Source organism: Neolamprologus multifasciatus, chromosome 10, assembly GCF_963576455.1.
Source record: "Neolamprologus multifasciatus chromosome 10, fNeoMul1.2, whole genome shotgun sequence".
NCBI lineage: Eukaryota > Metazoa > Chordata > Actinopteri > Cichliformes > Cichlidae > Neolamprologus > Neolamprologus multifasciatus.
The window spans coordinates 7,256,238-7,282,501 of record NC_140448.1 but is presented as its reverse complement, the minus strand read 5'-3'; the positions used below and the strand labels follow the sequence as shown (position 1 = coordinate 7,282,501).

General features: G+C 41.4%; 1 protein-coding gene across 18 annotated transcripts in view; it reads right to left on the bottom strand.

Moving 5' to 3' along the window:
* tspoap1 (TSPO associated protein 1) overlaps positions 1-25,542 on the bottom strand; it is a 76,997-nt gene extending 51,455 nt beyond the window's left edge. For 14 of the 18 annotated variants that reach the window (XM_085175793.1, XM_085175796.1, XM_085175798.1 and 11 more), the window contains exons 1-2: positions 25,328-25,541; positions 23,539-24,571 (exon numbers count right to left, since the gene is read on the bottom strand). In XM_085175793.1, coding sequence (XP_085031919.1) covers positions 23,539-24,429 — 891 coding nt within the window. In that variant the 5' untranslated portion in view covers positions 24,430-24,571; positions 25,328-25,541. The other 4 variants (XM_085175812.1, XM_085175809.1, XM_085175811.1 and 1 more) reach the window with 4 other exon arrangements.
* Between the last annotated feature and the right edge of the window lie 722 nt (positions 25,543-26,264).

The window sequence follows — 26,264 nt, the reverse complement described above, 5'->3', positions numbered from 1 at the left end:
GATCTCTTCAGAAGTGCTTGAATATGATCCGTTTTGAAGCTCTCTCACTGTGCAACAGTCTGGACTAACATCCACCAATAACACCACTATTCATTCATGTTTTCCATCTTTCAACTGATATAGCACACGATCACGAAGCTTAAGATCGACTGGGTTTTTTTTCTATTACAAAAAATATAGACTTTTAGGTCTTTAAAATGACTACTCACTTACAGAAAATAGTTTCACACAAACACTGCCATACTTTCCTGTGCAGTGAAAGTGACTGTAAGTACGCCAAAGGAAGGGCAAACTCTGCCAATCACATGACTGTTACAGTTTTGCATCCCAGCAGATATTAGCATTACTGACCTTGTAAACAGAAGAAGAGAAATGTCTTTACTGACAAATCCAACATCCAAACTTAACAGGAACAAAGAATAAGGTTTTTTTTGTTGTTGTTGTTTTTTCATTAATCCATTTACACAACCTAATCAGACTAAAATGCAAGACAGTATATGGTTCAGTTTATTGAGTCATGGTTGGAGGTCTTGGTCAAACCCCCAACCCTGTGATTAGTGCCCCAGTCTGCTTCTCGTGTCAAACAACCCTAAAGTAACAATAAAAATGAAGTTTACAAGAGAAACCCAACAAGCAGGATCTTATAAATGATCCCCTTGAATTGCTTTTATTAGTGAGAGCAAGCCAAAACTGACAAGGTTGAGCTTTTTAAAGAGAACAAGCTAAATTGCCTTCTGATTATCTGGGTCAGTTGGTGTTTTATATGCCTCTAAGGTTCGACATGAAAATGGGTTAGGGACTTTCTGGCCTGCCTCTCGTGGGGTTTTTACTGGAAACTCTTACCTAGGGAAGCAACACAAAAAATGCATAGAGAGACTAATTTATGATAAATAATCTTTGTACTGAAATAACTACTCTGAGCGTGTGACAGGTTTTATTTAGCACTCTTGTAAAAAAAATATAAATATGTGAGGTGAGTCAAATAGGGAAGTATTAAAAACAGGTCATGTAATGAGAATAAACGTTTTTTATTTATTCTTGGATTTAATGAACTTGTTTTATTAGCACTACTAAAAGATAAACATGCTGTTTACATGGCACCAATTTTCACCTTCTCCCTTTTAACCCCCTTTATCCCCATATTTCATTTCATTTCTCACTCAGCCCTCTTTAATATTTCATTTCACAGTTTTTCTGCTGCAATGTTTGCTGAACATATTAAAAACTACAATATTAGGCAAATATCAGTGCAGACATACAAATTCTGGGAATGGTAAACTAATATAAAAAAGTACAAGGACAGCAGAAGAGCATGTGTAGTAGATGATACATTTTATTAGATTTTTGAGACAAAAGAGGACTTTAGAAGATAGAACAGATCATTAAATGTTCAGAGATTTATTCTTACATATTCATAAGGTTGCAACAGCCAGATTGTTCTTTTGTCTTGTATCCATGGGGAGCTTTTGTACGCCGTATGGAAATGTCTGGTTTTCACAGAAACACCAACATCAGCATTTTTAGCTGAGCTAAAAATCTCCTGCTATAAGCCTCTGAGGAGACTACAAGACAAAGACGGGCATGCTTTGCCTTTCTTAACTCTTTGCTGGGCTTAGATCATGCTTGCTGTCTTAGTGCTGACTAAGTAATAAATAAAGGGAAATAAACAAAAAAGAGCTGCATATGTTATGTCAATTCAGGTTAACGGTGATTTTTTTTATTCAATATCCTCCCTAGCAACATATAGATTCATTTTTATAAACACTCACTCTACAACCTCCATGTACATGCTGCTGACTTTCATTCATTGGCATGAAGAAGGCAGCCTGCTGAATCTGGAAATGTGCCTTAATTAATGGAAGCCTCATGTGCTTCTAGCAATACTGGAAGAGGGAAAAGCCTCCGCCCACAGACCCAACCCTCAATCACTGAGCGGTTGCGCAGACAACTCATAAACACAGCTTTAATTACCAGCGCAGGCGAGAAAAAGAAAAACGGTAATGATGGCTTGGGAATGGCAGCCCTTCTCCTGATGCAGATACTAATGGACTTTATGGTATCAGTGAAGCGGTACAATTTAAAGTCAAATCAGTGATGCTCCTTATCTTGGCCTGCAGCAACACGAGTGGTTTGCTAATGAGGTTGTGTAAACTGCTAAGTTGTCAAATACCCTCAAAAGACATGAATCTGAATCCCATATTCCTTCAATTTTAACAGTATTATTATTTAATATGGTCCTGATTATCTGCAGATAAACCTGCTAATGCACAAAAATTATACACTTTTATCTGCACATAATTTTTATATCATTGGAAAGATCCTTTCAAAGCTTGTGTTTTAAAAGTCACCAATATCTAACTCACTTACAGGACAAAAAAAACAGCAACAGCAACAGCAACTGCGTAAGCATACTTGCAGCCTGTAGGAAAGGCTGTTTCCTAGGAAAGGAAAGGCTGTTCAGCAAAGCTGAGGCTTTTCTCTTTAAAAAAAATATGAGAAGAGCAACAAAGCTGTTTGTGGCCTGGGGTGTTTTATAAACAGCAGCTCTTGCTCTACACTCATATATAAGTCATGAAGAAACCCTCTTTAGTGTCCTCTCAAATCCCTTCCTGTATTCATCACGACTCACCTCCCCCAGGGTACCTGACGGTGACAGATTAGGGGGTCCTCTCTCATACAGCAAGAACAAAGAGCCAACACAAGGCACCCCATTACTCCCCCCCACAAGGCGTCCGGCAATCTACCTCTAGCTCATACAAACGTCCACTGGGTGAGGTTGTGCAAAAACAAAATCCATTGTCTGGAGATAGCTGTTAGTCCCTTTTCATTTAGCATATATGGAGGATAAAAAGAAGAATGCATGTCCTTGATGTCCTTCACATGATCTGAACGTTCTAGCTTACATCTGGCGATCAGACTAGAAATCCTGATGCAAGCACATATTATGATGTATTCATTCATGTTAATTTAACTCTGAAATCAGTAGCAATTCCATGTTTGATCCAAGTATAGACATAAATATAGAGGCCATGATGACTGTGTTTAACCATTTGTAGTGGGTGGCAGATGACGACCACAGATGACCACAGTAATTAGATTGCATACAAGCACAGCTTTCCCATCATCTCAAAGTCCCCAAATAAAAATGTCACAACCCCCTCGTCCCCCAGAGGCTTAATAAGGTGTCAGACATGCAGAGAACATCATCTGGCCTTTTAAAAAGGCAAACATGAAAAGAAGGAGGGGTCACTAAATTATTTCATTTAGTACAATGTCAAGAGAAAATGGACTGATGGGAGACAGTATGTAGTTGAGATGATTTGTGTCTCCCCCCACCCCTCCACGGGATCAATGCCAAGGGCGTCAAAAGAATCCTTCATCTTGTTGGAGAAAACTGCATATGCATACAAGCCCCTTAACCCCCCGCTATGGCCCAGCAGCAAGCAACTTAATTTGAGGAAATTAGAAGAGAGGTTTTTGCGGAATTTATATTTAAAATGGTAAATGGTAAATGGCCTGCATTTGTATAGCGCTTTTCTAGTCCTTAAGGACCCCAAAGCGCTTTACACTACATTCAGTCATTCACCCATTCACACTCACATTCACACACTGGCGATGGCAAGCTACATTGTAGCCACAGCTGCCCTGGGGCGCACTGACAGAGGCGAGGCTGCCGGACACAGGCGCCACCGGGCCCTCTGACCACCACCAGTAGGCAAACATGGGGCTAGTATCTTGCCCAAGGATATTTGGCATGCAGCCAGGAGGCAGCCTGGGATCGAACCACCGACCTTCTGATTAGTGGCTGACCTGCTCTGCCACCTGAGCTACAGCCACCTCTAAAACCTCATAGATACGTCATTATGTGGATTTATGAAGTGTGATGGAGATAGCTTCAAGTGACTAGAGATCATGCTCATATATTCATATCCACAGCTTTGCTTATACTGTACATTAAAATTATGTCCATACTGTATTGCTTCCAAAACACAAACTCTGTGGTTTGTGTTGGTCATCATGGTATTGAATTTAGAAAATCAATATCAAAGAGACAACACAATGGCCACATGTGTATTCTTCCAAAATGCATACGCAACTGCGGTTAAACTGCCTATCTATCTGCAACCAAAGTGAGCAAATGACAACTATGGGCACACCATTCAGCCACTTTCATTCTACAGATTGTCCTGACCTCAACAAGCTGCAGTGCATTCAGCCAGAAATGGAAGTGTTTAAAATTAATTGAAAAAATACTTCCAACCAGGCCCACAAGGACCCTGTCGCTACTCTTGGAGTTGCCAAAAATCAACCCTCCCACTCTGTCATTGTCATCACAGCAGGATTCCCAGAGACAGAGACAGGTCAGGTGCAAACACAGTAAAGCATAGTTAGCTGTTGTTGAATATTTGCTTTCTCACTCTCTCGGTCACGTTAAAGAATGATTGGACTGTCCTTGACCTCAAGTGTTAACACAACATTGCTCTGCAGTACATTAGATCAGGCAAGATCAGCTTTAACCCTGGAGAACCCATGGGGTCAGAGCCGACCCCATTGGTTTTCTAGGGAAACCATGGGGTTAAATTTGACCCCAAATTTGGTAGATTTTCCTGTAATTAAAGGCTGAGGTGACCTTTTTCTGATGACCACAGGATCAACAAAATGAGACTCCCTTTCATCGTGCAGGCTAAAAGCATTTCCCATTGTGAAGTGGAAAATAGGTAATCATGGGTTTAATCTTGCTAGCACGACCCAATGATGTAGAAATGTCACAGGCAGCAAAGAATGCTTGAAAAATGCCAACTACACAAGAGTGTGAATAGAGGCTGGCAGATGTAGGAGGAGGGATGACGAGATGCCCTATGTGTGATATAAGCTAAAGACTTAAAGAGACAACCAGTGAAGAACTCTCTATAAATGAGCTAATGATTCGATCCTATCTGCAGGGGGGGAAATGAGGGCATGAAAAAAAAGGTCAGGGAGCAAATGGGTTGAGCAAAGAAAGAAAAATGAATATTAACTTTAATGCTACTGCCAAGTGTGAGATATGTAAATGATGTTCTTAGCTAATGGAGGATGTACACTAAAGATTGGCTGCAGTGCTGCAGAGAATTTCCAGCACTGCATAAATTATGGTGTTTTCAGTTTTTAGAAGCTTTCTTTATATATTTCAGGCTTTGCCAGAGCAACTGAGTAAACCTGAGTAAACGTGTGAGGACACAACCCTACCCTACATATATAGTGTTGAACAGATACCCAGTCTACTGGGTCCACAATGTTAGTAAAAGCAGCGCAATGTTTGATCTCCGTTTCAGCCAGACAACAGAGAGGGGGACATTCATGTGCAGGCTGGTATATGGACTCTAGGGATTACCCCCCTATAAATTATTCGCAAGAAATAACATGGCTGGCCAATATAAAACACACACATTTCCACACATGGAGGAATAAATCTTAAATTCATGTTACATTTTTCTGGATTGCTTGATACAATTGTCGGAAAATCAACTGCTGTGACCGTGAAACTCCATGATTATTCCATAATCAATTTGCTGACTGAAAGAAAATCAATCAGCAGTACTTCTGCTTCTTCTTCCTCCTCCTGCGGGGTCTGCTTTTCTGCAAAGCCGCCTCCATTCGGCACGATCAAGAGCACCATTCAGGTTGGCGCCGATCTTCTTCACGTCGTCTTTGATTCGGTCCATCCATCACCTTTTTGGTCTGCCCCTTGGTCGCTGGCCTTGGGGGCTGAGTCGCAGTGCATTCTTGCCACTGAGTTTTCGTCACTTCTGACCACGTGCCCATACCATCGCAGTCGCGCTCCTTGCATCTTCTCCGTGATCGGCGCAATGCCCAGCCGCTTTTGGATGTTGATGTTCATGACGTGGTCCAATCGTGTCAGGCCCAGGCACCATCGCAGCATCCGCATTTCCACTGTGTGAAGGTCCTGTTCGTGCTTTGAGGTGGCCGGCCAACACTCTGATCCGTAAAGGGCCACAGGGCGCACTACGCTCTTGTAGATCTTCGACTTAAGGATGTCAGGCATTCATCGGTCGCACAGGACACCAGTGACTTGGCGCAACTTCATCCAGGGCGCATTAATCCTGGGTCGTACGTCTGGCAGGATGTCGTTGTCATTGCTGATCATCGATCTGAGGTACTTGAAGTGAGATACCTTCGCCAGGTATTCTCCGTTGATGCTGATGGTGCCGTCGGTTTGGGGGGCCGGCTTCTAAGTACTCAGTCTTCTTGGTGTTCAACCTCAGCCCATACTCACTCAGGCGTGTCTTCCATTGCTGTGTTTGGCATTGCAGCTCCATTCGGGATCCATCTGCGAGGAAGACCGTCAGCATAGAGAAGCGTCCAAGGGTGGGGTGCTCGGAGGTCAGCAGTCATGGTGTCCATGCAGAGGATGAAGACAAGCAGGGACAGTGCGGAGCCTTGGTGCATGCCCACAGTAATGTTGAAAGATGGTGATGTTCCCACTGGGCTTCTGACTGTGCTAGTCACATTTCTGTACAAGAGCTTGATCCAATCGACGTAGGCCTCTGGGACCCCGTGTGATCGCAGAGAGTGCCAGATCAGGTCATGAGGGACTCGGGTGAAAGCCTTTTCCAGGTCTGCCTGCCGCGTCGTGTATCTGACTGGCGACGTTATCCCAGATGGTGTCTACTGGACCATTGGGGTCCACGATGAAGTGCCCAAGTGTGTCCACTAGCTGTTTTTTGCACTCGTGAAGGTGCCACCATTTAATCTTCTCTACTGAAGTGATCGGTGGTGGTCATTGCTGGCCAAGGTTGAGTCATGTGACCAGGTTCTGGTGGGGTCTTCGGATTAGCTACTAGTCGATTTGGGTGTCCCCGCCGCCACTAGAATATGTAATGATATGCGCTGGCCTCTTTCTGAAGAAACGGCAAGATTGTGTGGAAATAAGTATTTGATACCCTATTGTTACGGCTGCCGTCATGGGCTGGGGTTCTGACAAGTAAATGTGAGTGTGCAGGTGCGCCTCCAGGAGTGGTGGATCCCGAAGATGGCGTGCCCGGATTGGATAATGATCTGGAGGCAGAGTATAAAACGTCAGGGTTGAGGACGGCAATCCATCCATCTTCGGTTTTACCCCAACCAGCTGGGGCTGCGACATGCCCTTCATGGGTTTATGGGTGATTAAAAAACATACTTAAAAAGTAAGTGCTTATGAAAAAATGATCAGGCAGTTAAATATGCTGACCAATGAATGCGTGCAGGCTTTTTCTGCAGGTTGCTGCAGCTGACTCTCTGAAGTTTTGTGAATCCAGGAGGAATTGGGGTGGATCGCCTTTTCAGTTGGGCAGTTTTCTCATGTTTTGTTAGGCAGGGAGGTAATTGATTGTCATTTGGTTATGTTTCTTTAGGGCTAGGCAAGCAGTCGCTCCTCTGAGCTGTTTTCCTTTTGTTTGTTATTCCGGCGTGGGTCCACCCCGAAGCCTGAGTGACTCCTGTGAAACCCGTTTTTGTTTCGTTCCTGTAAATAAACCATTTCTTATTTTAACTTATGTGTGATGTGCTGCTTGGGGTCGAACTGGGGGTGGATCATTCGTCTTGTTGCGGTCGGGTCCCCTAGACCGGCTGTAACACTATCAATCAGCAAGATTTCCAAGTCCCAGGTGTATTTCACACCAGTATAAAAGACAGCGGTCCATAGAAGCAATCAATCTATCCAGATTCCAAACTCTGCACCATGGCCAAGACCAAAGAGATTTCCAAGGATGTCAGAACAAGATTGTGGACCTACACAAGGCTGGAAAGGGTGACAAGACCATTGCCAAGCAGCTGAGTGAGAAGGTGACAACAGCTGGTGTGATTATTCATGAATGGAAGAACCATAAAATAACAGCCAATTTCTGGAGCTCCACGCAAGATCTCACCTCGTAGAGTTTCAATGATAATGAGAAAGGTGTGAACCAACCCAAAACTACTCTGGAGGAATTTGTCAATGGGACACCAAGTCACCAAGAAAACCCTTGGTACCACTAAAATCCTGCAGTGCCAGCAAGATCCCCCTGCTCAAGAAAGCAGTACAGTACAGGCCCGTTTTGAAGTTTGCCACTGAACATCTCATCAAATCTTGGGTGAGAACCTCCTTCCCTCAGCCAGGCCATTGAAAATGGGTCGTGGGTGGGTATTCCAGCATGCCAATGATCCAAAACACACAGCCAAGGCAACAAAGGATTGGCTCAAGAAGAATCATATCAAGGCATTGGATAGGCGTAGTCAGTCTCCAGACCATAATCCTATCGAAAATCTGTGGAGGGAGCTGAAGGTTCGAGTTGCCAAACATCAGTCACAAAACATTAAAGACTTGGAGAGGGTCTGCAAAGAGGAGTGGGACAAAATCCCCCCTGACATATGTGCAAAACTTGTGGCCAACTACAAAACACATCTGACCTTTGTGATTGCCAGGTTTTGCCACCAAGCACTAAAGCATATTTTGCAAAGGGATCAAATACTTATTTCATTCATGAAAATGCAAATTAATTTATAACTTTTTTAAATGATTTTTTCCTACTATTGAAATAACAGACTAATCATTTCTTTGTTGGTAGGCAAACTTACAAAATCGGCAGGGTTTTAAATCATTTTTTCCCTTAGTGTATATTAATCGTGTATATTAGTCACAATTCATAGACTCTAGTCAGATGGAGTGAAAACATCCTCTTTAAGACTGAATTAAGGAAGTTACAGTCAAATTTAGTATAAAATCAGATCTTTTGGGCAAACCAATTCGCTTTTAAGCCCAGTTGGACCAAACAGCGTTGCAGTTGACCTGCAAGGTGGGCGTCTAGACCTCTGATTGGTGTAGCACACAAATAAATGTGACCCAAGAATATCTCATAATAGATAATAGTAATACTGAATTGGAGACTCAGCTTCGCACCCTTGATTCACCCGTAGCTAGCCAGGCCCCTGTAGCTGGTGCAGCCGAAGATAACGTAGGACCCACTAGCTGTTCCCCGGCAAACCCCAAGCAGCTGGGGAAAGAGGGCGGCTGGGTGACGGTGAGGAGGAAGCATAAACAGAGATTTAAACAGAAGCCCCAGGTACACCACCAACCTGTTCATGTGTCTAACCGTTTTCCCCCACTCGGCGACACACCCACCGGGGGTCAAACTCTGGTAATTGGTGATTCTGTTCTCAGACATGTGAAGCTAGAGACACCGGCAACCATAGTCAATTGTCTTCCAGGGGCCAGAGCAGGCGACATTGAGGGAAATTTAAAACTGCTGGCTAAGGGTAAACGTAAATTCAGTAAATAATTCACATCGGCAGTAATGACACCCGGTTACGCCAATTGGAGGTCACTAAAATCAATATTGAATCGGTGTGTAACTTTGCCAAAACGATATCGGACTCTGTAGTTTTCTCTGGTCCCCTCCCCAATCAGACCAGGAGTGACGTGTTTAGCCACATGTTCTCCTTAAATTGCTGGCTGTCTGACTGGTGTCCAAAAAACAATGTGGGCTTCATAGATAACTGGTAAACCTTCTGGAGGAAACCTGGTCTTGTTAGACGGCATCCATCCCACTTTGGAGGGAGCAGCTCTCATTTCTAGAAATATGGACAAATTTATTAAACCCCCCAAAATATGACTATCCAGAGTTAAATGGTAATGGTAAATGGACTGGTTCTTATATAGCGCTTTTCTACTCTGTCCGAGCACTCAAAGCGCTTTATACAGCTAATTCATTCACCCAATCACACCCATTCACACAAGCACTTCTAAACTTAAGTGCGCAGTATCTAACATTCATACACATTCACACTCCGATGGATGCATCGGAGAGCAACATGGGGTTAGTATCTTGCCCAAGGATATTTGGCATGCAGACTGGAGCAGCCTGGGATTGAACCACCGACCTTCTGGTTAGTGGCTGATCCGCTCTGCCACCTGAGCTACAGCCACCCCGGGGTTGGGGAGTTGGGATCAGGAAGCAGAGTTGCAGTCTTACACGCCTTTCTGCAGCTTCTCTCCTCCTGTTACCCCCCCACCCCACCCCAAAAACCCCATCTCCATAGAGACTGTGTCAGCTCCCAAACAGACAAAAAAGAAACTAAAAACCAGCAATAAACAATTTAAACATAAAAAAAATCACAAAGAAAGAACAATACAGTACTTTCAGTACCATTGATATTCATTTAGATTCTTTTTCTCCAATTGATCTTTCTGAGTTAACTTCAATAATTACTTCCTCCAAACCATCAGCGCGTCTTTTCCTGCCATTAATTAATGCTTCAATCTTAAATATGATCAACCTATCTCTAATAATTGGCTATGTACCACAGGCCTTCAAGCTGGCAGTAGTTAAACCTTTACCTAAAAAGCCATCCCTAGACACAGCTGTCTTAGCTAATTATAGGCCAATCGCCAACCTTCCTTTCATATCAAAAATCCTTGAAAGAGTAGTTGTCAAACAGCTAACAGATTATCTACAGAGGAATGGATTATTTGAAGAGTTTCAATCAGGTTTCAGAGGTCATCACAGCACAGAAACAGCTTTAGTGAAGGTTACAAATGATCTTCTTAAAGCCTCTGACAGTGGACTCATCTCTGTGCTTGTCCTGCTAGACCTTAGTGCAGCGTTTGATACTGTTGACCATAATATTCTATTAGCGCGATTAGAGCACGCTGTAGGTCAGGGGCCAGCAACCCTGGGTGGCACGTGAAGGGTTAACTGATGGCACGACCATAGCTGGACTGGCCACCAGGTAGGCCGATGTGATTTTTTGTTTTTATGGGCCGATGGCTTTTTGTTGTTTTTTTGTAACGGTGTAAACAATGAAAGGTGGTGAACTGGCCAAATGCTGGCTGATGTGTAAAATGTAAAAATAACTCTGTTGTTTGGTGGTGGCTATGGCGGAGCTTCCACGGAGGCCAGCAGGTGGTTGAGGGAAAGGGGAGGCAGGAGGCAGGAGAGACCCGAGGCGGCCGCCGGTCCGAGTGTCAGGTGAACTGAACTTCAGGTAAGAAGTTATGACCTGCAGTCTATCTGGGTCAGATATAAACCAAGTTTAGGTGTAGTTTATTTTCGTTGTGCTGACTTTTTACCGTCAGTTACAATTTCTCATACTGTGTACTAGCTAGCATGATGGAGTTTCTATACAGCTAGGTGGGTGCTATGATGTTACTGATAGTGAACTTTATTTTATTCATAAGGTTAGTTAGTAGAGTTCCCAAAATATTACGCGTTTCATATTGAGCCGAAAAGGAACAGTTTGTCCCATACTTCAGCTAGAATGGAAAAAGACACAAAGTTGGAGTTATTCTGCGTCTTTACTTGTCTCTTCTTCTCTCATTCTCTCCCCCTCCCTCTCCTGTTGCTACTTCAATCATGAAAATGATCAATGATCAGCTGATCGGCTTTTCTCTCTTGTTTGTTTATCTCCCACTTTGGGCCAGAAAGAGGAAACCAGCGGAGGTCACGCTAAACAACAGCAGCACGTTTAAGCTTGATCAGCTGTTGTTAGAATTTATTTAATAATTTCTAGTATCAGCTGATGTTTGCTGGAGCCACAGCTGTAAAAGCTGCTGGTCATGATATCGTTTGGTTATCTGGTGAGAGGGAAACATGAAGATGAAACCAGGAGATGTCCTTACTGAATCATCAAAGATGAACAGGTGATGGAGAAACAGGTTTACCTTTTAGATGACGTGAATGAGTTGAAGTTATGAACTGTTTCTGAGAGACAAATAACACCAGGATCCTTTTCTACGTAGCTGACAGCTGGTAACTGTGCAGAGGCGGGTCTAGCAAAGTTTTGCCAGGGGGGCCAGGTAGGGCATTAACAGGGAGAGGGGGGCACAAAGAAATACTTCTCTTTCTTATTCTCATTTAAAATGTCTCGCTTTTAATAAATAATTATCTGAATCTTACAACCAAAGTTTTTGTCTGATGTAAAATGTATAGAAATCATAGATATACCAACGAGACTGTACATCATTGTCACAACAGCATTTTTGTTTTCAGCGTTGTGAGGAGACCATACATAGCATTTGCATTTTCTGTTGTACAGTTCATTTGCTGTTATGGATAAAAAGTGTCTTTTTTTGTTTCAAAATAGCTGATAACTATTCACTGATAGCTGCCAACATCTGCGAACAAATATAATTCTGTAAAGTTGTTCTATATAGTGTGTAGCTGTTCATATAGAGCGTTATTAAATTTATTGCTAATGCAATCATATGGCACATTGACTTCTGAGGAAATTTTAGATGGCACTCATTATCAAAAAGGTTGCCGACCCCTGCTGTAGGTATTACAGTGCAGTGGTTTGGATCATATCTATTTAATATACTCCAATTTGTGCATGTAAATGGAGAGTCCTCTTCCCACACTAAGGTTAATTATGGTGTTCTACAGGGTTCAGTGCTAGGACCAATTCTGTTTACATTATACATGCTTCCCCTAAGCAGTATGATTAGGAGACATAGTATACATTTTCGCTGCTATGCAGATGACACCCAACTCTATCTGTCCATGAAGCCAGATAACACACACCAATTAGTTAAACTGCAGGAATGTCTTAAAGACATAAAGTCCTGGATGGCCGCTAACTTTCTGCTTCTTAATTCAGATAAAACTGAGGTTATTGTACTCGGCCCTGAAAATCTTAGAAATATGGTATCTAACCAGATTCTTACTCTGGATGGCATTACCTTGGCCTCCAGTAACACTGTGAGGAACCTTGGAGTCATTTTTGACCAAGACATGTCCTTCAATGCTCATATTAAACAAATATGTAAGACTGCTTTCTCCCATTTGCGCAACATCTCTAAATTAGAAATACCCTGTCTCAGAGTGACGCTGAAAAACTAGTTTATGCATTTATTACTTCCAGGCTGGACTACTTTAAATCATTATTATCATGATCTCCTAAAACCTCCCTGAAAAGCCTTCAGTTAATCCAAAATGCTGTAGCAAGAGTACTGACAGGGACTAGAAAGAGAGAGCATATTTCTCCTGTATTGGCTTCCCTTCATTGCCTTCCGATAAATCCAGAATTGAATTCAAAATCCTGCTCCTCACATACAACGTCTTAAATAATCAGGCCCCATCTTATCTTAATGAACTTGTAGCACCATATCACCCTATTAGAGCACTTCGCTCTCACACTGCAGGCTTACTTGTTGTTCCTAGAGTATTTAAAAGTAGAATGGGAGGGAGAGCCTTCAGTTTTCAGGCCCCTCTTCTGTGGAACCAGCTTCCAGTTTGGATTCGGGAGACAGACACTATCTCTACTTTTAAGATTAGGCTTAAAACTTTCCTTTTTGCTAAAGCATATAGTTAGGGCTGGACCAGGTGACCCTGAATCCTCCCTTAGTTTTGCTGCAATAGACATAGGCTGCCGGGGGATTCCCATGATGCATTGAGTTTTTCCTTTCCAGTCACCTTTCTCACTCACTATGTGTTAATAGACCTCTCTGCATTGAATCATACCTGTTATCAATCTCTGTCTTCCACAGCATGTCATATCCTGTTTTCCTTCTGTCACCCCAACCGGTCGCAGCAGATGGCCACCCCTCCCTGAGCCTGGTTCTGGCGGAGGTTCCTTCCCGTTAAAAGGGAGTTTTTCCTTCCCACTAGGGCTGCTCAATTAATCGAATTTTAATCATGATTACGATCTGGGCTTTCAACGATCATTAAAAATGACTGAGCCGATTATTAGCCCCTCCCTCGTGCTTTACTCTCGCGCTGCTCCGTGTGGTAAATCGAGCGCACCTCTCTGCATTTCGAACACGTGTCACAACAATTAAGAGCAGTGGTCCACAACCTTTTTTGCGCCACGGACCGGTTTATGCCCGACAATATTTTCACGGACCGGCCTTTGAGGTGTCGCGGATAAATACAACAAAATAAAACGATAACAAAATAACGATAAAAACCGATAAAAACCCTGAAAACCATACATTTCACACCTGAGCCTCAACTCTCGCGGCCCAGTACCAAACGACTCACGGACAGGTACCGGTCCGAGGCCCGGGGTTTGGGGACCGCTGATTAAGAGGACCCGAGGGAAGCTCGGAAAGCTAAGCAGAAGTTATTTGGAGAAGAGAGTGACTGCCGTTGGTTGAAAAGAGAGGTAAAAAAAACTTCAGTGGTGTGGAAACATTATGGGTTCGCGGAGTCAGACGTGGATCAAGTAGACATAGTGTGTAAACTTTGCTACAGTGTCGTAGCTGCACCACAGAGCAACACTGCAAAGTTCACTAAACATAGATGTTTACATTTTTCATTTATTTTTTATATTGCAAACATTTGCACTGTTATCAGTATTTGCACACTATTTTATATTATTTTTTGACAATCTTTAAAGTCATTATTCAATACATTGTTATTGTTAAATAAATATCGTCAAATAATCGAGATCTCAATTTCAGTGAAAATAATCGTGATTATCATTTTTGCCATAATCGAGCAGCCCTACTTCCCACTGTCACCAAAGTGCTTGCTCATAGGGGGTCATATGATTGTTGGGTTTTTCTCTGTATCTATTATTGTACGATCTACTGTACAATATAAAGCGCCTTGAGGCGACTGTTGTTGTGATTTGGCGCAATATAAATAAAATTGAATTAAACTGAATTAATAAAAATAATTATTATTACAAGTGTATTTGTATTGCCCAGAAAATAAGATACATTAGTCTGATGTCTGATATTTAAATTGTATTTTTCACATAACTACTTAATTGCTTCGATTCTAACCATTACTAATAACTTGGATACAACTGTCCATCTGTCCTCTGCATGGTGTTTTTAATTGCTGCAAACAGTCTTTAGTTTGTGAAAGAAAACCTACACAAACCAGGGGCAAACATGGTAACTGCAACTCAACACCCATATTTCATTCATCTGAACAAAATACAAAAAAATATAAACTACTTAAAACCTCAATTGACTCATTTGGATTGCTGAGGTGAACAATGACTATGACCAAAAATCTGAAAACGTGGCCTTTAAATCTCCCTCTTAACCTGACAAACCTGCATGCATGTGTCACTGAGCTAATCCGAGTACGAAGAAACAGCTTACCAGATTTTCGCTGAGTAGCAGTTATGCCACTTCATCCATAGCGGGAAAATTGACACACTGACAAGGTAACAAAAACTATATTTACTGGCTTTCAAACTACATCTGACAACACACCCGAGTGACACATATTCTTATGATTTGGATATTTTACAAAGCGGTTAATATCCCCTCAAGAGTGACTGAGGTGATAGAGTAGCTTGAGCAGATTCTCAGAGCAGAAACACAACTGCATACCACTGCACTTCTCTCAGGCCAAGAAAAATATACATAATCATTGTTTTCAGCAGCTGGAATTAAACCGATGTAAAACTGAACAGAAACCACAGCTTGTTGACCTTTAATGTAATCTGAACGCAGGGTCAATTTTAAAGATACACGCGTCAGTAGAGTGATCGGATAAATGGATTTTGTATGTAGCTCCATATGGAACTTAGCAATCAGACATATGGAATCAAAGCAGGTGTTAAAAAGTGCAGATCACAGAGCACAGAAAGTCAACAATGCTGTTAGACTTAAGTAAAACCATGCCTCTTTTGTGTATGGAAATGTTTACAGCAGCAACTTCTTAAAAAATGTATGTAAAATGAGTTCTGCACCACTTCTGTGAATTAATGAATGAATAAAATACTTTCTGATTCTTAAGCCAAGCCACTCTGTATAATTAAAATCTGATAAATTACACCAAAACATTAAAACCAACCAATTTTCTCCACAGGGCAGTTCCAGCCACTGTTTCTAATGCCTGCTGTGCAAAACATGCTCTGTTTCTTACATCAATATTTTACTCTTTTTTTTCTTTTTCTTTTTTTTTCTTTTTGGGGGGGGGGGGGGGGGGGACAATTTAGTACATTGTTATATAAAAGCATCCTAGCATACAACAACATACCGCAGACAGTCATCAATTATGGGCGGGACTAGGGAAACAAAACAAAAGGCCAACTGTGGTACCCGCACAGCAAATAACAGTGTAGTATACAGTAATGTAAGACTGGCAGATTCCTGGTGGAAAACACAGCTGCCGATCGCTACTATAAAAAGACCAAATAATCATTTCTTAGGCATCATTTTATGCTCCCTCTCAGGGTGTGTGGCCACAGATTTTCTGCCAGTATGTGTGTTGACAGTTCATTAGGGGCTTTTGCTAAACGGTGATTGTGGGTAATAAAGTTGTGGGGGTGGGGAAGAGAGTGGGTAATATTGCACACAGATTACTACTTTGCTTAAATGATGAAATTGTGTCATAACTACAGAAACATTCAGAGCCTCAGATAAACAAGGAAGGGCCAATGTTTTTGGGGAGAAAAAATGCTGTCAAAAAAGTGGAAATTTCTCTGTGAACACTATGTGATTGAAGAGATAAAACTAAAGACAATCACATGGCAAAACAAAGATAAATGGTGTAGCAAGTTATAGCAGCTCAACGGGGCCCAGACTGATTCAGCTGTCTATGTATACTTTAATGGAGATGCTGTTTTGACATGTGTTTTTCCTGCAGCTCCGAGGGACTGCCTGCAACTTTCAACAGAACTGACCAACTTTTTAGAGCAGTTTAAACCACTCGTGTTCAGTTATTCCAAATATTTTTGGATACGCTTTGTTTCATTTGTTGGTATTTTATTCCAAAGCTGTATTACCTAAGGATGTTTTGGCTGTGGTAATAGCTTCTTATACTACAACTCCTTAGAGAAGCTACTTGAATTAGTATCTACTAGCCATACTACAATCTTGTGGCTTCAGTGCTGACTTTGAATATTTAGAGGACATATAGAGGTTAAAAAAAGTCACCATATAAAGAAAGATTCCTGTTTAACAATCTATTTCTACTACAGCAACTTAATAAAGAAGCTTTAATGAAAAGAAGCAGTGCAACACCAGTGTAATCCCATACAAATGATTTGTACTTAAATAAAGGCTCTGTGACTTTCAGTTACAGAGGATATGCAGAACTAGCCCATATTATGGTTTGCAACACAACCTGAACATTACCTTGAGTATTGAGTTGAAATCTCCTGTCAAAATGATCCTGTAATACTCTACATACATTAGCTTCTCTCTAATAGTAGGTTGACACCTATCCAGGCCCAAACATTTCCAAGCCATTAACCATCAGAAAGACACATTGGTGTTCCGCACTTACTTTATGTATCCCTTCCATTTCTAAGCCACTGAGGTTTGCGTAAAGCGAGTGGTGCCTCTTTCCTAACAGTGATGTTGTAGTGACATTAGCTGTCGTTGGGGTTGCCTTGTCTGAGAGGCTGCCTGGTTGCTTATCATGTTGCTCCACCGACCCCCTCAACTCCGGCTGTTGTGCCCCGAAAGCTTTCGCCTCTTCGCGGCTCTCCATTTCTCTGTTTGCCGGCGTGGGCTCAGGCTGCTCAGGCCGAGTGCACAAGTCGTACATCACTCTCTGTCAAAGTTAAACAGAGCGGAGGAGATCAATATGACCACAAGAGGTGCTCGGCCAAGACCAAGCCATTGCTTGTGTTTCATTTGCTGAAGGAGAATTACATGGACCGCAGGTTGACTTCCACCAGTTCACGAGCAGGACTGGGCTCTTATTCAAGGCTAAGGTGAAGTGTCTGAAAACAAGCAAATAACTCTTACTGCCATGGTATCAAGCTCTTAATTTGTAAATCCATGCTAAATGGTACTGACAAAAACAGCTCTCGTGCTGGATGTTGAGGGTTGATTAAAAGCAGTTATAACTCCTGGTCCATCTCTAAAGTACCTCCTCTCTTTGCGCAGTGACGTTTTCCAAAATGAGGACAATCAGCTCCAAAGGGATATTATATATTTTTGGTCTTCGCTTGTGAAAACCAATCAATGAATGTCACAGCACAGCAGCATTCTTGAGCATACTGTTATATTTATCACAGTGCAGCATTCAGATTCAGAGTCCAGCTCACAACATTGAAATAACCCATTTCTTCTTGCCTCGCTGCTCGTCTGCACGAGGGGGAGGGTTGTCATAAACAGAAAAAGGGAAGACACGCTAGTTCACTCATACCCTACGTAATGTTGAAATAGCCCGTGCAGTCCCAAATCAAGTGGAACACGACAAGAGACGTGTGATGGAGAAAAAAAGAACAGACTAACAGGTCTTCGCTTCAGCCCTCATTCTCTCAGCAAGGTTGAGATGTGGGTGGCATGCTTACTCCTCAGCTGTGAGTCTCTCCGTATTCATACTGCCTCGTCAAGAAGCATTTCATCCAGAAGCAATAAGACTCAACAGGGTGCTTAATCCCTTCTTGGTTGCTGCGCTATAAAGGTGAAGCAGGAGGACGAAGAGAAAAATGTGTGTGTGTGTGTGTGTTGTGTGAGATGCCGAGTGTCTATGAAAGGAGGGGGCTGGGAGGACTGCATCCATCGTCCTATCACAAAAAGGCAGGTTTTGAGAAGGGACCCAATCATTACAGGGACTAGAGCTCGTTTCCATGGAGATGACGCTGGAATGATGTTGGCTGCCTATTGATTGTTCAAGGGGCAGTAGACAGTGCAACAGAGGGAGGCTGCAGGAGGCAGGCAGACAGACAGCATGACCAGCAGAAACTGACTGTAATGTTTTACTGTAGTTGTGCACTAGGGAAATGGACGCAATTAGAGTAGATGGATATGTGAAATACATCGTATAGTCATTTACTTGACTGGATATGAGAAAAAAAAAGTATGTTTTAGACAGTGAGGGCGAAAAGTTCATCTTAAGAGTAAAGTTTCTTCATGTGAAACTGTAAAGAAATCAGAATCAGAATACTTTATTAATCCCAAAATTAAGGAAATTATGCAGTATTAAAATAGGCCTCTATGAATAATTTTTACTTTCCCGACACAGGAAGTTGTAGCCAATCAGTGTCTGACAAGCCTCACCTCTGTAAACTGTAATAAATTTACTAGAAATCTCAGCTGTGCTATGCTGTTGATGTCTTTTTGCTGCATTTTGATAGTTTATCTAACAAATAATCTATCTTACTGTGCATTTTTTTTCTAGTTGTGAAAATGCAACTTTCGTATAAAGCATTACTTTAGACATTAGAGAGGCTGTAGTTAGGAGCAACAAAGACTAACTGGTAATTTTGGCTTTTTAAGATTTTTTTCTACCTGGTATTTTTCTGGTGTGTTGCCAGTGCAATCAAAAGTAAAATCACATACAGTTCATCCTGAAAATTAAAGTTCACATTTCTTTTACCGTGCAGATTTTGATACATTAAATGGTTAAAAATTGAGACCCACAGACTTTTGGCTCACACACACAAGGTTCCTTTTTTTGTCCTAACATCGGTTTCCCCAGCTTCAACCTATTCCATTATTAATTAGTTTGCTCACAAGACCTTAAGTAGCCTAAAGACAAACCAACCAACACATGAGTGCCTCTGAACACCATCTATATTCTGCTTCAACTCCTTTGAAAGTTTAAATTTGCTCCTTTGTTAGTAGCAGTGTTCTTGACAGCAAAACAACTAAATAATATGTGAGAGAGCTGCAGTACACATGACCACTGCTTAGGGCTGTGTGATATGACCAAAATCTCATATCCCGATATAAGACATCTATTGTCCCGATAACGATATAAATCACAAAATGTAACATTTTCTGTAAATTCTCTGAATCTCGGGCAGCTCGACTTGCGTGAAGTGTTTCCAGCTGGGCGTCGTGTACACTGTACGATGTATGAAACTATACATTTTTAGACATAAGTTGTAACGGCCGCCGTTTTCTTTGTGAGTATTTATTACACAGCGTGCTGCGGGAAAAAGCCTGTTCTAACGTTTGAGTTTATTAAGGTTTATTTTTTTTCACCTGACGACTCTGTTTTGCTTCTCATCCATAAATACTCAGCATACTCTTTCACGTGATTCAGTTTATTTTGAAAAGTCTCAACAGGATCTTGAGCTTTATTGTGAAAGGTTTATGTGGAAAATAAACAAGCGGACACGCAGTGGTTTTACCGTCGTTGTTGCTAACGACAACGCATGAAAACAGCCGCTTGTCCGTCCATAGTGTGGTTATATTAAATATAAGAGAAAGGGAGAACTTTAAGAAAATTAATATAGCCACTACAGTGACCATCAAAACGATGAAAAAATATTGCCGCAGTTTATTTTGCGACACCACGAAACAAACGATAGCGTAAAATGAAACGATAGATGTTTTTATATTGTCATCCGATATATATCGTTATATCGAACAGCCCTACAGCCCTGCTTACAACAAGATACAGTAACTATGAAAAATCTTACTGAGCATAAAATAATAAATGTCAAACCACATATGCCCCTGCAAAGAAAGGAGCTTCAGCCAGGCGCATCATAGATCAATGGCAGAGACATCCTTTTATGCTCATTTTGGCACAATCGGAAGAGCATCTCACAAGGAAATAAATATTATGTTACACTCACACACTTCACATTGAAATTTAAACATTATTACAAGATATAGAATGATTAAAAAGCCCAAAAGAAAAAACAATGAATATGCCTTTCCACACATGCTGAAAAATATTATCAGCAGATCAGACATGACGAAAAGAAAGAGGGATGAGTCAGTGCATTCTTGTTAGAGTATTAGTATTTGGGTCCAATACCTTAGCAGCAACGTGTAAGAAATATTAAAGAAAAATATAGAGAGATGAGTAATTGCCCACTTTTGAGACACAGTTCAAGCTTTGATTAATTATTCAAATCCATGCCTATGAAAACTTTATCCAAAATTTAAGACATGGAAGCACAGTGACCCAATTCTGCCAGTCCTACAAGAGACACATAAACACACACACACTCCACCCTCCTCTCTGCACATATCATGCAATATTCACCTCCAATAGACGGTTCAATCTTAAGAAAGTGTGAAAATTAAGTTTCTAAGCTCTCATATCGGCCAAAATGGCTGTTTCAGACTTTAAACTATTTAACACATCTTGCATCATTTTGACATTTTAAAAAGCTGCAACATTTGCTGATATTTGCTTCTTCCCTTTTGTTTTACTTGACTGTTTCGGTGCACAACTGATATACAAAATACAGTTCCTGATAGCTTAATCTTTTAGATTTCATCCATCCATCTGTTCTTTGACTATGACTTAACTTTGCAAGTAACAGCCAAACAGAAGAAAGCTGGCTCAAAAGAAAGAGAAATGGAGCTAAAGCAAGAAGCTAAAATAATTGGCTGCAACAAGGCATATGTATAAATGGAGGTTAAAATGGGCCGAAAAAATCCAGAATGATGTTCGAGCACCTTCACATGATAGGTAGGTTAATGTATATTACTCTTGAAAGAGGTCATTTTTCAAAATTATTCAGTAATAACACAATAATGACATCCAGTTTCCACCCACAATACTATTAAGACCGTAGGGTCTTAATAGGGACCGTAGGGTCTTTACCTTACAACAGCGGTCCCCAACCCCCGGGCCACAGACCGGTACTGTGAGTCGTTTGGGACCGGGCCACGAGAGTTGAGACACAGGTGTGACATTTATGGTTTTTAGGGTTTTTATCGTTATTTTTTATCGTTTTTAACATTAACTCGGTTTCCCTGGGTCTTTTCCTGTGTGTTATTAATAAATGTTCTTTTTTCTGGTACTGGTTTTATTTTGTTGTATTTATCTTAAAGGTCGGTCCATGAAAATAGTGTTGGACAGCTACCTTACAATATAAGGCACCTTGAGGCGACTGCTGTTGTGATTTGGTGCTATATAAATAAAAATTAATCTTTTTTTCTCATCCCTCTGAGATCTCTTTGGTGGAGATGTAAACAAAGTTGGTTGTGGTAGTTCAGCATCTAGCTAGAGAAGAAATGTGAACATAAATGGAGTAAAGTTTATTTTAAGGAAATTTAAAAGTATTTTCAGGTAATTTCAAATGCAACTCGTCAAGCAGCTCAAAATATCATGACAGAAACACACAAACAATTTCTGCATAGCCCATCAAAAAATGTGTCTGCAACCTAAAGGCACAGCTTTCCTTTTTTATATACTTCTCACAGACATGGAGAAAAAAACCCATTGATATGTGAAATGGAGTAAGATATAATAAACACCAGACACCATCCCTCCTCACCATCTATCACCAAGAGCAACTCCAGAATGGAACAGTCCAACCGCTCTCCAGGAAACTGATTACAGACCCCAAGCTGTGCATCATGGTGAGGCCAACTATATCAAGCTGGTATCTCTCGGCGTCAAGCACCGGTTCAGGCTCCTTCTCCACCAGAGCAGTGATGCTCCATGTAAGCAAAGCCGGTTGCAGCAGATCAGACCGATAAGGTCCCCACCCTCGACTGCCACTGATCTATATTGCACCAGGTATTGGGTCCACATGAGGCGTGGCGTGTTCTCGCAAGTCTGACGTTTCAGCAAAAAACAGTTTGCTTAGGGAAGGGGTGGGGAACTCCAGGTATCAAGGGCTGGTGTCCTGCAAGTTTTAGATATTACCCTGGGTCAACACACCTGAATCAAATGATTAGTTCATTACCAGGCCTCTGGAGAACTTCAAGACATGTTGAGGTCATTTAGCCATTTAATCAGCTGTGTTGGATCAATGACACATCTAAAACCTGCACGACACCGGCCCATGAGGCCTGGAGTTCCCCCACCCCTGGCTTAGGGAGACACTAGCAGAATACTCACAATAATGTAGCTCATAGGATCACTAGGCCACACAAATCCCCATCATCACAATAAGGGGGAGATGAAGAGGCTTTAACTCCTACATATAAGATAAATAAGAATAATATATGGAGCTTAAAAATGAGCAAATTTCTCCTTTAATATATTTTTTATTTAATTATTACAGATAATAGTTAAATGAGCACCGCATAAAGTCAGAGAAACTTTGTTATAATTAACACCTGTGGCTGTTAAGTAAACTGATCTGATGATCATGATACTTGAGACCATTCCGCACTACAAGTCACACTGTTGTATGTACTGTATGTAAAATATTTTGTACAATGACTTTGAGATCAGCATATATGCTGTTTCCATGTCAGTATATGACAACAAAGTTGACTTGGAAATGACAAAGCCATCCATACTAGATTCATGTTGCTTAGCCAGGTTACAGATTTAAGTACTATTGAATTGTTTTTCCATGTGTGGTCACATGATTCTAAAGCATCATGATGCTTATGGAAGGCATGTGTGCAGCTTTTGACTCATGAGATCCAACAGGAGCAGGATCAGGCAAAGATATGCAGCACTGTCCAAGTAAAGACAGTCAGGACGACTAGTAAGCATGGACTGAGGACACCAAGGACAGAAAATATTTTCATATAGAAAAGTTTCTACTAACATACTGAATGCCAACCATAAAAAAGTCATAACTGCCAGGAACTAGAAGACTGTTGCATTATAACAAGATGATAAATGTTTTTAACTTTATCACTTTTTTTATGTGGTGGGTTTTTTATTTACCTCTTGTTTAAAAAAACACAAAACAAACATGGATAGGTTAACCTGGAAATATGAAGTTGCTCACCTCCATGTTTCTTTTCATACATTTGGACGGCGAGGACTCCTCAGATCTAGAAGACTCAGTGCAGGACAACGGCTGGTCGTCCCAGCCTGCATGGGGAGTGTTGAGAGAGTGGCAAATATTCGGAGATCTGTTCTGACAGGTGTCCAAGACTGTAGGAGTGGCACAGGGGTCCGCTGCACATAAGTTCCTCTCTGAAGGCTGCTTCCACTGATCTAGTTTGATTTTGCTTTTTGGTGAGTGGGAGGTGCTATGGGGTCTCTGTAGCAAGCTCCTCTGGGGGGTTAGGAGGGGGGTCGTCTGACAGTATTTACTGCTGTCTTCCTGAGATGGCTTCCTTGACAGGCTTTTGAAAACATGCCTGAGGGGTGCTGCTTTCTGTGCCCCCTGCAACAGTCTTCCATGAGCTTCTAGCAGGTGGCAAAGGAAGATGGCCTTTTCTAGCTCAAATTTCTGCCTGTGATGCAATTTATAAGCTGCCTGCTCACCGTTTATCTTCGTATACAGAGTTAGCAGTAAGTGCTCCAGCTTTGTATACGTCTGTCTGCTGCAAAAACAAAAAGCCTTTTTCCGTGTGGAGTCAACGCTACCGTGCCATTTACTGCTTTCAGTGTCCACCTTTTTAGCCAGAAGATACCTGTGTCTGTTATAGTTTCTGTCCTTTTGGTCTCCTCGCCTGGCTGTCAGCTCCCTCACAGCTCTTTGCTGCTCTCTCTCTGCTTCTTCTCGTAGCCATCTAAGCTCCGCACTGAGCGCTTCATGAGCCTGTCGTGTTCTCGATTTTGCCACTTCCCAGTCAGCACGCAGGCTCTCTAGGTCTTGTCCACAGCCCGACAGGTCCTGCCATGGTTTCATAGATGACAGTACCACAGGGTTATCCCTGTCTTCAGTCATGATGCCTCATTCACAGCACAACATGGAAGGGCAAACAGTTCTCACTTCTAAAGAATTGGCTAAGTATCAGAACTGAGTGGCCATGCAGGTGAATGATGGGTTTGGTGGGTTAGAAATTCAGCATGCAAATAACATAAGGTCACTAGAGGGGGGGTAAGAGAAATTGAAAAAAAAAAGACAGATGAAGGTTAAGGATGAAGGTAATATATGAAATATGAAATGTAGTGTTTTTAGATTATTAAGAAATTGATCGTTTCTTAGGGAGGGTTTTGTTATGAAGGGAGAAAGAAAGACTGAACATCTTTGTGCAACCAGGAAAGGACATTGTGATGGTAGCTGACTGCGTTATGTTCGGACAGAGATTTCAAATTTACCTAGAATAAATATGGCACTCAATAATTAGTTTTTATCTAACGTTGCCTGGATGAACTCAAACATTTTAACAAACACAGAACAAGGTACGAACAATGGAGTTTATGTAACAGCAGTCAAACATTAAGCTGAGGATGCAACAAGTGATATGATGCAAAAAAAGATCTGTCTTAGCTGCCGTTACTGAAACCCGTTTTGCCCATCACTAGCTCAACTTAGCGGTTCCCATATGGACGCGAGAGTACGGTTCGTATTACACGGAGGATGGGGACTCTGCTAATTCAAGCTAATTAACTAGCTTAATCTTGGTTTAGCATGTTACTGTCATGCCCTCAAATAGGTGACGCTAAACTCTATTACCCTATTCTGTAATGTGAGTAACACTCTCTAGCATCCTGGAGTCGGAAAAAACAAAACAAGGCAAAAGGGAAAAAACGAAAAGAACACTTCTGGCTACTACGTCCTGTTAGCCTGTGTTAGCTTAAGGTTTTGTTTTTTTTTTATCCATAACTTGTCTCAAACTCACCTCTCAGCAGACTCAACTACTATAATGAACTTTTCATCAATGGGGACATCTTCTTTTGACTAAAGTATTTCTGTCAGCATTCAAATTAGCTGTGTAATAACACTAATACCGCCTACGTTAGTTGTTAAAGGTCCACAGAGCCATGCAAGAAGGGGTTTGTTTATGTGACAGACACCAGTGTCACACTCAGCCTCTGTCCAGCGTCATCCTGGGGGCCCGGCCAGGAGCAATGCTGCTTTCACGTACTTCACGTCCTTTCTCACCATGTCAACGCTTCATGACATATGAGATTGGTAATTTTTCAAGGTTGGATAGATTTCAGTTGTTTTTATATGGCTTCAGTTTCTTATATTTCTGTATTTTATGTAAAGATTTGAGTAGTTCATGGGCTCATTTGAAGTGTTTGTTTTTATTCGCCCTCCTCCCAAATATGGAGTATTACCTACTGATATGGAAGGCAACAAACCATGGAGTTTGAGCCGTCCTTCTCTCTACTTGTGGGAGATGAAGGACCACTAGTGGTTACACAGTGCTAGTGTGATGTAAATCCGCCAATTTTCTATGTATTAATAATAATAATAATAATAATAATAAATATTATTATTATTATTATTAATAATAATATTATAAATGGGGGTCATTATTTTAGTTATCTTCCCATTGCAAAGCATCTGATATGACTCTGTGATTTACTAACGTCAAGAGCAAAACACAATTATAATCAGTGTAACTATGTCTTGTGATTTTATACAACCAGAATGTCTTCATCCATCTAACAAAATGCTAAATGCAAAAGTAATTTTCAGATGCAGGACAGGTTTAAACAGAATTTTTTATTAATATTTATTTAGCTGCTTCAGACTCAGCAACTAGGTATCGAGCAAATGCCAGCGAGACTTTTAATGAAGGAGAAGCATCGGTAGTGTGTGAATACGTG